Source organism: Xiphophorus hellerii, chromosome 8 (assembly GCF_003331165.1).
Source record: "Xiphophorus hellerii strain 12219 chromosome 8, Xiphophorus_hellerii-4.1, whole genome shotgun sequence".
Taxonomy (NCBI): domain Eukaryota; kingdom Metazoa; phylum Chordata; class Actinopteri; order Cyprinodontiformes; family Poeciliidae; genus Xiphophorus; species Xiphophorus hellerii.
In genome coordinates, this window is record NC_045679.1 from 20,293,888 (window position 1) to 20,307,002 (window position 13,115).

Here is a 13,115-nt window from a genome sequence, read left to right on the forward strand (position 1 = left end):
TGAACACACCATCCCTACAAAGAAACATGGTGGTGGCAGAATCAACTGTGGGGATTCTGTTCTTCAGCAGGTTAGGGAAGCATCCTCAGAGTTGATGTAAAGATAGCTAAACAAATACATAGAACACCTTCTATATTTTTTTTAATAAACCATAGTTGGGGCGTGCTGTGGTGGCGCAGGGGGTTAGCACGCCCCACATTTGGAGGCCTTAGACCCGCGGATGTCGCGGGTTCGACTCCCGGTCCCAAGGACCTTTGCCGCATGTCCTCCTTCAAAAATGGCGCCGGCTCAGCTGGCTGCCTGCAGACGCAGCTCCTGTCGTGTGCTGTAACTGTGAAATAATTTCCCTGCTGGGATGAATAAAGTAATTCTTCTTCTAGTTAAAAGCAACCATCATTTTCATCCACTGCACACCTGTCTTATATGTGTTATATGTGTAATATATATATATATATATATATATATATATATATATATATATAACATACAAAAATCATTCTTTCAGCATTCTTTGCAAAGCCTAGACTAGAGATATGCAATAATGCATATTTTGGTACTGATCCGATACCAAGTAGCAATACCAATACTAACACTGATATTTGTTACTTAAGTTTGATATATCATCAAACTTCTGACTTTTACTAAGTTTGACCTTACTGGGGGGGTTTTGTGGTTTTTCCTGTAAATTATTTTGTTCAAATCTAGGACAACTTTTGGACAAAGTTTATAGGTGTCTATCGAATATTTTAATTGTGCGATTTTTTTTTTTTATAAATAAACCAAATGCAAAAAATTATCATTTGAGAGCAAATCACAACAAATTTTTTGCAGTAGAGTTGAGAAACTACAATACAAAAATAAAACAAAATTTCAAGAGGGAACAGTCCGACAATTATAACAACAAAGTATCAATCCGATACTGATACCGATTTGGTATCGATATTTTGGATCAATCCGCCCACCTCATATCCATGCACACTTTCTATGATATATAACTGTAGATATGCATTAGTTTCTATTTTCACTCATACACCGACAGATCTGATACTTCCTCTCAGATTAGGCCTAAGGATGGACCTGACTACTTCCCAACTAGGAGACATCCGCTCAACCTCTGAGCTAGGCACGGTACTTATTTAAAACAGCACCAGCATTTAGATAAATATAAACCATGAGAAACTTGTGAACACTCGACCAAGCCCAGCGTCTAGTTTTCTTTGCTTCAAATCCGCAAAACACTTTATTGGATGTTTATCTGTATGTACAGCACATAGTCGACTGTAAATAGTGGTATCCAAACAGGCTGTGTTGCTGTTACCCTTGTCATTCATCAAAGAAGAGGCTTGTGTCCTCACCAGGCCCAGGCTGCAATTTGGGCTCAAGGCGTGGCCCAGCACCCATTGGGTTGTGTCCGCCCTGCGTACCAGTAATGACCCCTTCCCTATGGGGAGCGTTTGATCTGGGCTGCCTGTGAGCTTCGATGAGGACCTATTTCGGGAGCGTGGGGGGGATAAAGGGAGCTTTCATACTTGGTGCCAATGACCATAATTAAGCTGCTTTAAGGGGTGGCAGTGAGCGCACTAGCAAGCACAGAGTTTGTAATTTTGAAGATGGAGGCAGAGTGGCTCATTGGAAGAGCATGGGAGGGTCAGGTGGCACCCAGTACTGAAACACAAGGCCCAGCGTGTGTGTGTGTGTGTGTGTGAAGGCCTGTAAACTAAATGTTAATGACTTGTGTCCATTATCACCCACCCTTGTGGCCGGCTGGCCATCAGCCTGAGGTCAAAGCGAGTGAAGATCACCAACACTGAGACAGCCTGTCAGCCTTACCTTCACTGTGTGACTAAAGACAACCTTTCAGTTCAAAATGCCTGCAGCCAGTCAGCTCAAAAAGTAAGCAGGACATACGTACGTGTCGCCTTCTTTGCTATTTATCCACTAATTTTGGAGAATACACCCTTCATCTGGGTCTTTGCTGTAATAATAGACTCGGAGTGCTAACATTTAGTCAGAGTTAAACTTTAATTCCTCCCTTTCTAGGCGTCATCCCAATTTAATCTCTTTGATTAAATTACCGTCTAAGTAGATCTTTATTTGGGCTTACTTTGAAGAATATTAAAATTGTGATTTAATGGAGCCCAATCAAATATATGTTTCTTAAAAATGCCATTTGATCAAGTTTCACAAAAAGGTAAACTCATTATGTTATTGAAATATTGATATTTTAAATTTTTTGTTATATTCAATACTTATATAAATAGGTACAAATATATTTGCTACAACTAATTTTAGCAAATAGCCTATTAAACAGCTGAAAATAGGCTATTTGCCTAGCTGTAAATTGGTACAGTTTTCCTTATTTTAATATTTTTGTAGACGCATTTCCTAATTGTTAAGTATGAAATTTTTTAATATCTCCTTTACAAGTTTTTGTCATTTGAGCTCAACTAACCCAAAGTCGCTCAACTTTTCCATGTGCTGAATAAAAACTATTCTGAAAGTTTTATGAAAAAAAGATACACATTTAACCTGAGAGGGTTGCGAAGCAATAGTCATTCAAAACTTTGGGGGAGATTTATATGATGTGGATGGGAGTCAGAGTACATCATGTGTTCATGATGTACTCATCTCCTCCTGAATCAGAAACTACATCAGAAATCTCTTAACTGGGGTAAGGATAAAGATGAAGGCAAATTTTGCATTTCATTTGGAAATCCTGGAGTCTTAAAAGGAAAAGTGGAGAGACACAGCAGCTGACTTTCTGGAAGGTCGAGAGGGAAACTTCCACAGTCAGTGATGGTTTGGAAAGTCATATTATTCACTCATGGTGTCCCTGTGTTTGAGTGGCCAGCAAAACTGACCTAAAGTGTTCGAGCAGTTCCTGTGGAGAGTCTAATACTGTCTAGTGTTAAGAGGGAAATGAGTACATGAACAGTTTTCAGTAGGTCAACTTTTCTGTATTCAGTAAAAATTTGCAGAAATATATGCTTGAAATATACAGTTTATTGAAGGAGTATTTGCCACTGGGTGTGCATGTGCACATTCAAATGAATGTATTAAAGGGAAAAAGGCTATCCACATCAACCTGCCCCTTAAACATAGTTGTACCAAGACTGGCAGCAACAACAGGTATCTAGCATTAGCCATATGCAATGACCCATTGTTCTGGAGCATAATCCAACAGATTCTCTCTGCACTTTTTGGGATTCTATCAATTATTGCAAGTCTGAGGAAGCAAACTAGCCCCAGACACTGACAATGCCACCACCATCTTTGACATGAATCTCTTTTTGATATTAATGATAAACTTCATTTAAAAAGGGACAATGTACAACTCAAACATAAATGTCATGATCTGATGCGCTGTACCAGATTATAGCATAAACTAATTTGCATCTGCTGTCCCTTGACTATTTACAAAAATGCATATTTTCAGAAATATTTTTAGAGTTTTAGTTGTGGTTTTTAAGTGATTAACACACACATTGTCCAAAAAGTGTGTCTTTTGTCTCATCAGTCCGCAGACTGCAGACCCCACCCCCCAAATATTGGGAAATATCAAGGTAATGTTTTAAAAGCACATGTGCAATTGTCATGCTATAGTGTGGTGGATCAAATGCAGATATGGAATGTGATGGTGGATGCAATAAGGATGTTTGATAAGTGAAGCTGAATCTTCCTATAAAAAGTCCAGAGTCCAAAGACCAAAAAAAGGTGACAGGGAGGGAAATAAAATAAGAAAACTTAGACCAACAGACAACAAAGTTAAGCAGCAGCAAGTTAATGGACTAGCTCATTAACTTTTAGCAGAGAGGTGATCATGAAAGCAGGGAAAATAAAACAGATACCTAGAAACAGAAGACTAAAGAGTACAACTCTAAATGCAAGAAGCTCAAATACATAACAGTGTAAACCAAACGTCTAACAGACAAGTGCTTATGTTTATTTGTAGTCCACGATGAATATGATCTTGGTAATCCAATTAATGCCATTTTTGTCTGGTATCTTTCTCACTGCTGAGTCACACACATTTATCATAAGTAAGGCCTCTGGGGCTTTAGATGCTCTTTGTTCTTTTGTGACCTCCCAGATGAGTGGTTGACATGCTCTTTTGGCTGGCTGGCCACTCCTAGGGAGGTTCACCACTATGTCTTGTTTTCTCCATTTGTGGATAATGGTACTCACTGTGGTTCTCTGGAATCCCAAGACTTTAGAAATGGCCTTTCCAGGGCAATGGATGTCAACGTGTTCTGATTCTCGTCTATTTTTTAAAGTAATTTGGATTGAGGCATGTTGATAAATATATATTTTTTAATGATTTCTTGACTCACCAAGTCTGGCTGTAATTAGGTGTGGTCATAAAAACCAAACAAAAAAAAACGTTAATGACTTAACAGTAGTACCAGGAGTTTTATGTTTAGCATTCAATTAAAACAAATAAAAATAAAGCGGCCTCTAAGGGGAGAAAATATGTCTTCACAGCACTGTGTTCTTCTAAGCGGAACAAATCTGTATATAAGTTTTATTTCTAGACTTTAATTAATAAAATAACCCAATATTTCAAACACAAGCTGACCACCAGTGGCATCACAGTTTGACAGCCTCATGTGTAGCTACGGATAGACCCTCTTTGTGCGCCCTGGAAGCACGTCCTCACTCGGTGCCCATCCAGCCCAACTTTGTCACCGTGGTTCGTTCATATGGTTAACCAGAGTTTTTGGGACAGAATCCATGTGGCCACCCCCTGGAGAAAGAGGCGTGTAGTTGCTTCCTCCAACCGCTGGGCTTGTAACTTGACACCTGGCTGCGCGGTTCGTTTGCCATCGTTTTTACCCTCAGAAAATCTATTTAAAAAGGAAAGCGATGAGCCCAGCGCTTCTGACTCCGTAACCCCGCTGAGAAGAACCCACGCAGCTTTCCTCACCGGCCGCAGCGTCCCTCAATCTGGATCGGCATAAATGAATGAGCCACAAGGGAATATCGCCAGACGATCGCAACCTGGAAACTCTCTCTTGTCAAACAAGACAACCAGGAGGATTCTATGTCGAGCTTGACAGGCAGCTCAGCATGACTTTTTATGTCTGGAACTTCATCTCAAGATTGTCAAATGCGTGAAACGGCGGCCGGTGTTTTCTGCCCCCCTCGCAAAGGAGTCACGCTGTGATTAACGGATCAGGTTTTTGACTGGCAGGACAAATGAATACAAATGAATTTAGGCACCCGAAGGAGAGATTGCAGAACCTCTCATCTAGATACAAAGTAAGTAAGATTTTTTTTTGTGTGTGTATGTGTGTTTGATGCTTTTGTGGGATCCGTTCAGACACACGGATGTGCTTACCTGTGATACCGGTTTGCTTTGGTCCAGGATTGACGTCCGGATGGGGTCAAAGGAGGTTCTGAATATTAATCAGACATTTTCATAGCACATATCAACGTGATGCATTTAGTGTTGCAGCAGGAATTAGTTAATCTAAGTCATTATTAAAATAAAACATGGAAGTTACGCAATACTTGTATAATTCTTACGTTTCACGTTTACATGTTTATTTTTTTGTTGTTGTTGTTTTTAATGTTGAAAAATGTAAATGGTTCAGTCTTTCATGCAAGATTAGCTAAACTGATTCATCTGACAACACAGGGGGGTAAAGAGGGGCAATTATTAGGACCTATCAAATGTAATGAGTGGCTCATCAGCATCCTCTGCGCCGTCGAGTATTTTCCACTTTCCCGGCTATTCCAAGCGGCCACTTTTACGCACTGCCAATAATGCATTAGTGCTTTAAAGAAAATACCATTAAAACTAACCTTAGTGCTCATTTAACCTGGACTTAGTGTTGAAATTGTGATGGGAAATAGGCTGCAAATGTCCACAGATAGACTGGTTCTAGCTATGAATGAAAGTTTCATTCATTCATTCATTCATTCATTCATTCATTCAATATTTAGGACATGCATGCTTCTCTTCTCACGGTATTTGCTCTAAGTTATTATTATTTTTTAATTATCTCCAGGGATGTAACCACGTTTATGTTTTTTAATAAAACAAAAAGATGATCACAGTTCAATCATCAGAACAAGTTGTTGAGCTTCATCCACAAATGTTTTGCCCTTTCTTACTGCAGATGTAATTGCGCAATAAAAGCAATCTACCTGTGTTGTTTTTCAGTAGGCGTCCACAAGGTGTCGCTCTTTCTATCTAATAGCTTTTGTACAGGTAATTGTTTTTGGGGGGGGTTAACTCAATTTTAGCCCTGAGAATTAACTGCAAAATCAAATTCAGGTCTAATTTACAATGAATTTCCTAGCCTTTAGGTCTGCAGGTATTTATCCATCATTTTCAGGACTGAATTAGGTCATTACTGAAATTAGTCAACAAGTGAGCACAGACAGACCTGATGAGGGAGGTGTGAGTGTCCTTCACATTAGAGTCATTAGTGTCTAGTCATTTATAGGAATTTTCCGCTGCGTGTGTGTACTTGTGTGTGCGTGTGCGAAAGGATCTCCTTTGGGAAACCTTTGCATGGAATCAGTCAGTAGTCTAAACACATGAACAGAAATGGAAACCATACACTGGGCTTTCTGTGTCTAACCTGTACACTCCCGCCTCCACTCAATCCACCCGACTGCACCTCCCTTATGCAACAAACCAACCTTCAACTGATGTCTGCAGAAAAACAGTGCAGGTTTCAAGACAGTAACAGTAAAACCATTGCAGACTTAGTGTCCACCAGGAATGTAAGCTTTATTAGTCACTGTTAAAATTACATATATCACTTGGATACTATAAAAACACAAAAGGAATATGTATGTAATAATTAAGTTTCATCAGCTAGGTCTGCTTCCGAAAGAGAAGTTTCAAATAGCATAAAAATCATTGTCTGTTTTACTGGATAACATCATAGGAGCCATTACTCATCCATCTTGCATTTTGTCCACTCAGCTTACGGTAGAATTTCCAATGCGAGTCATGTCATTGCTCATGGTTGCAGCAGTAAAACCACACTAGTCTGAATGTACTGATGTTAGCCTTTCCAATCTTTGCCTCATTTCAAAAAAAAAAAAAACTTAAATTGCTGTACAAAAGGAAAATCCCTACCTGTCACAGGCACTTCTAAAGCACGCTAATAGAAACCTAAACAAGCTACTAAGAATTTTGAACAAGCAGAAGCCAAGGAAAACAATGCTGCTTCCTGGGTAAACTTGTTCCAGTTTCCACAGATGCAAATGGCCCGAGGAATAAAGCGAGAGCTGTTTTTACTGAACAACAACCTGTGCATTCGTGACTCGATTTCAGAGGATGGGTTTCTCAGTTGACAAGACAAAATTAGACTGTAATTATCTTGGAGTCATGGAGATAACACACACACCTAGACACAAGCACACACACCCCCACACACATCCTGTGAAAACCACAGCCAGCTGTGTGTGGGGATGGTTGTGATGAATCTTTATTAGCATCTAGGGGCTGGAAGAGCAGAAGACGCAGACACCACAACTGTACATGTTGCACACATACTCTGATTATAATTATCCAGGTCTGAAGAGGATTCTGATGCTCGTCAGTGCTTAGACTAATTGTTGACTCCTGTAAACACAGAGACACCTCTTTGTCAGAGGTAGTGCAGGTAAATACATTTTAAGACAGCGACCTCCATTACTTTCTTTCCCACATTTCTGTATTTGGAACCCTGGTTGTCTGCTACTCTGTGGCCCTCTGGGCACAGCTGCTATACACATTTCCTCCTCCAATGTGTGTGTGACCATGTGTGTCTGGATGACTCCCAGCGGTAAACAGTGGCTCCCCTGCCTGTCACTAGAGCTTGGTCCTCCTGTTGAGCTCTCAAAACTAACATGGGCCAGTCTTTAGGTTCTGCTGCACACCTGGCCCTGTAGAAACTGCTGAGAGAGATATTTTTGTTTAGCTCCATGTGTGAATGCATATTGGTTTGGGAAAATAGAGTTATTGGATAAGTGTACGGTTGCATTTTTGCCTCCAAAACCCACAACCTGCGGCCCTGTGTGTGTTTGTGTTTGGGGGGGATTTCAAAGAGGAGCTCTAAGTGCTTTTGCAGAATCCTGCTTCCCGTTGTTACTCCCATGGAAACTCAGTTGCTGACAGTTGTTTTTGTTAAAGATTCTGTTTTAGTTTGATGTTAACATTAATCTCAGGATAATATCTGAATTTGTGCTGTAAACCGGGTTTCCGAGTAACACAGCTTCTTGAACTGACGGTAGTTGTATTAGTATGACAACAGAGAAGTGTTCTTTGTAAATATTCTATTGATTGCCAAATGCACTATTCCTTTAAAGTGAAAAATAGTATTTTCACTAGAGACTTTCACACTGCTACAGAATACTCCTTGATACAACTATTGTTCAAATAACACGGGAATGAACCAATGATAATCTTACTTGACCTCACCTTATCTTATTGAATACTGGATAGAGAAACTGAAACTTATGAAACGACTGGCATTGATTATTACTGCTAACTGCTTTGTTTATTTTCGAGCAGTTTAGTATAACTCACAGGTAGTCCTTTAATCGCTAAAGATGGAGAACATACAGTAGGTAACACGAGCCATTGATGTCAAGAAAGGAGTAATCTACCCTATCCTGATTTAGCAGAAGTTGATAATCCCAACATATATATGTAAAATTCTGATAAGGGGAACATGAAAATTGACACACACACCTAAAAGATGTGACACGATTTCACGATCCACAAAATCTCCTTCATTTCCTCTCAAGCTTTTTTTTTTAATGCACCTGCACACATGGCAATGTAATTGTGTGACGGCCGCTTTGAAGATCTTGGTCTAAATATTAGCTACTAACTTTGAATGAAATTGAATAGTTACAGAAGTGCAAAGCAAGGTTAGTCATTTTAGAGGCTTTCAGATGTGTGTGTGTGTGTGAAAGATGTTGTCTGAAGAGAAAAGTCTAAAAGTGACTCCTAAAGATAGCAAGTCTGAGGACGATCCCTTGCATCCAAAACTTACTGAAAGCTGAATTAAGAAGTTTCTTTGCGCTTCCAACAATAAGTCTAAATGGCTATGCTGACTCAGTGTTTGATGATGTAATTCTAATTATAGTTAGGCTGTTCTCTAAGTATATCGCTTAGGAAACTCCACTGGTTTACGAGCCTAGGACTGGAACACATTTAAGATTGGATTGATGTCATTTTTAATTCCATTGATGTGTTCTAATTGTGGGAAGCTGTCAGAGATGCTGATACATAGTTTATACCTGCAGCTTTTACTCTGCTTGATGTATTTGATAATCTGGACTTTTGGGGTGGGGGGTTGGGAATCCCCTGGTCAAAATTTCAATCCTGGAAACATTCTGGTTGCATTTCCAACTGGGAACTTGAATAATCCTAGTAGTTTTATTATGAATTCACATTTCGAATGCCAATTAGAGCTGCACAATATATGAAATGACAATCAACATTGCAATGTGAGCAATACTGATTGATATTGATGTAATAATTTTTGAGAATATTGGTGCCCACACCTCATATAAATATCAGTGACAAAGATGCTACAGCTCAGAGAAAATTGTTGAAATATTGCGGTGATGAAAAAGAAGATGCAAGATTATTAAGAAATTCATAATATTTTAACTGGATTGCAATTGCATGTTTCCGCATTATCAAACCTAAAACTATCTTTAATGAAGGATTTGAAACTGCATGTTTTTAATCAAATAAAAATGAAAGAAAGTCTCTGACTCCACATACTGTAACTGTTTCCTTTTTCTGACGCTATTCTTCTTTCTTTTATCAGGAGAGCCCTATTGCTCTGTACAGTTTTATATTGTACTTGTTACCTGGGACTTACACAAGTACACTCTGAAGGTAAGACTATTATTCATCTCCATTCATTTCACATCTTCCTTTTCTTTGTATGTTCAAAAAGGTTAAGGCAAAAGGAAAAATATGCAAGATTGAGGTGATTTTGTAGTTATCCTTTGCCTGTTCAGTAAAGCCGTGGAGAGTTCAAAGCCGTAACAAGATTTCTTTGTGAATTTGGGGCAACTGTTGCTATGATAATCGTAGTTCAAATCGATAAAGGAAGCAAATTTAAGGAAGAAATGGGATTAGAACATTTTAACTATAAAAAACCTTGTGTTTCACTTCACATTTATGAGCTACATAACTCCAGCAGTCAAGAGGGCAAGAGGTGGGGTAGCTACGCCCTGGACAGGTCACTCCACCATTGTTTTAGAGGGCAAACAACCATTCACACTCACACCTACACCTAAGGGTAATTTAAAGTGGTTCATTGACCTAACATGCATCATTTAAGACATTTGGAGGAAGCCACAGTACCTGGAAAGAAACCATGCAAGCACTGTGAAAAGATGCAAAGTTTTTTGAGATTTGAACCTATGATTTTCTTGCCAGGAACCAACACTGTTAATAACAGGTCCATTTACTTTTTGGTGGTTTTCCTTGCTGAAGGAGTTCTAGGTTTACTCCAGTAAATCATCACCCAGCCACTATAACTATATTATGTAAGACTTAGCCTTTTTGTTAATTCTTAATTCATAGATCTATAAGTAAAAAATGTCTTTAAGAATTTTTTTATGGTTTTTTTTGTAAAGATTTTTTTTTTTAATTGAGGAAAAATTATGCCTTTTGCTTTATATGTTTTTCCTAAGATGTTTTTAATTCACGGTGTGCAGCCCGGTTGTTGTTTCTACGGATATATTCTGACTGAGATAGATTGCAACCTTTAGGAAAAGCATCTTTTATTGACTTTTCAGCTTTAGTAGCTGAAAGAAAAATATGAGAATATGAAGAATGAGAATAATCATAACTGCTCACACTACAGTGCTCAAGGGCAGCTGAGGGGAAATCTCGAGTGAGAATAAATGACTTCATTCTCTACAGCGGATAAAATTACAAAGTGTAGACCCTTGGTTTTTTTATTTGTGCTACATTAGTGAGTTGGCACAGAGCAATGCTATGAGCTCTCGCCATGTGCTTGACACACTGACGTTCAAACACATATGCTATGCTCTAAAACCACTGGGTTAATGTACACTATGTCCCTGTAATAGCATAATTTGTTAAATAAAGACTTTGGAAACATTAGTATGTACATTACATGTAATGCATGCCCTGCTTTACTGCCAAGTCCTGCTGTCCCTTGCTGCCAAAGAGACCACACAGAGAGGAAAATTTACTGAGGATGAGTATACAATACACTCAGTGTATTCCTTAGTTCTATTTTATGAAGTCCTTATGTTTTGAGGCAAGAAAAGCTTTAGAAAACCAGACTGTGAAGACATCTTAAACCTTTATTTGGAAAGATTTTTCTTTAACTCATAAATTCAAAAACTCTTTTTGCACCAAAGCAACTGTTCCCTATCTTAGGTCTATTCTCTCCACAAAATAAAAGCACACTGCATTATAACTTTCAGCAGTTGTCTACTACTGTGCAATTCAAAAGTCTGAACATAATCATTTTTCCAAATGTTTTTATTGTAGACAAAGATTTTATGAGCAATGCTTTTCCGGAACATTGCACATTAAGGCAACTCATCCCTCTTCTAAGTGCATGTCCCCATTAAACAGGCTGAGTTACCCTGAGGACAATAAAGATAGTGCGGATCCTGTGGGTCACAGGTCATTGGGAAGATGAAAGCTGGGGCTACTTTGAGACTGAATGCTGACTGAGTTAAAGCTGTATAAAAAGCTGCAGACTGTATTCTGGCTCCAGGGAGGGAGATAGTGTGCTCAGTTCTAAATATCTGAAGAAAACACACTCTCAGTCAATGACCTTAAATTATTTTGGTTAAAGCAAGTCAAATCATCCTGTGTTCACATCCAACAATCCAACTGGGATAATTTAATGTGTGAAAAGAATATATCAGGCTTTCCAAAGATAATCATTTGATATTGAACTTTAAATGTAACATATTCAGTTCTGCAAGTAAGCTGCTGTGTGCAAAATACACAGAGTATTTATAGATATTACACTTTAATTAATACAGATGGATCATTCAGAGGTTTTGTGGCAAAAATCTATTGTTTAAAGCTTTGAACTGATAGTATTGACTCTAGTCTATTCTTATTTCTCTTACAGAACTGTAAATAACACTGGCACATTTATAGCAAATTCCTTAGAACAGCTCAGAGTTACAGAGCTGTCTCTCTTTGCTTCACTAAAAAATTTAAAATATGGAAAATTATTGCACAATCCTCCAGGTTATGGGATAGATGTAAGTGTTCAAATAAAACCAAACAAAATTTTATTTTGTACTCCTTTGTAATGACACATTATAGCTCGCTTTTTGGAAATTTATTTTACATACTTCTTCATTTGAATCTGCAGCCAATTTCACTGAGTACCTTAATATTTAGTAGTTCTCTTTCACTTGTGGCAAAATGTGCTGACTATTAAGACTAAAAAAGAAAGATTTAAGCCCCTTTAGGATGCAGTTGCATTCCTAGACATGCATGCAAAGTTCAGAAAGATGTTGGTTTAGTCTCAACATCTACATTTGCAGATTATTATTTTTTTATTTAGCTTCACAGCAGCTGAATTTCAAATAACCGGCTAGTTAATTTAAATTACATAAGGCGTAATTCAAGCCATGTATGCTGTGGGCAACATAGTTTAAAATTAGAGCCAACACTTACAGACATTGCATCACATTTTATGTCAGGCTGCTCCTTTGACAATTTGCAGACCATTAAAGCAGGAAACATGTTACTGTTGTGGCCACACTTAAAGCCGTTTAAGACATCACAAGTGGCTTATGGAATAAGACTGAGAAAAAAACAACTTTGTTTTGAGGAATATTGCTGAAACTGCTCATTCAGTGACCAAGACAATAGGTAAAATAATCAAAATAGTCTCACTACCCTGCCGTGTTAAGCTGAAAGCGTCTTACAAAGTAGCTCGTGTGTGATATGTTTACATGCTTATGCTTTGTTTTGTTAATAAGATGCATCTGTAAAGTTATTTCATATTCTAGTAGGTTGACTATATATAGCACACTCCACAAGTATTGACACCAAAAAAAATAGATGATAAGATGTGGAAGGAAAAGCTTTCGTTCACGTTTTAGGTGTTTTTAATAATTTTTGGTGATATTAATAA

General features: G+C 38.3%; 2 protein-coding genes across 11 annotated transcripts in view; both read left to right on the top strand.

The window, feature by feature from the left end:
* Window positions 1–13,115, top strand: part of LOC116725013 (neurogenic locus notch homolog protein 1-like) — a 247,010-nt gene that overhangs the window by 122,531 nt on the left and 111,364 nt on the right. The window lies entirely within an intron of this gene.
* The window catches only part of col27a1a (collagen, type XXVII, alpha 1a), an 80,324-nt gene continuing 72,050 nt past the window's right edge, over window positions 4,842–13,115 (top strand). Inside the window, exons 1-2 of the mRNA XM_032570861.1 lie at window positions 4,842–5,259; window positions 9,789–9,859. Of these exons, the coding sequence (XP_032426752.1) occupies window positions 5,207–5,259; window positions 9,789–9,859 (124 nt within the window). The 5' untranslated portion in view covers window positions 4,842–5,206. The remainder of the gene's footprint in view (window positions 5,260–9,788; window positions 9,860–13,115) is intronic.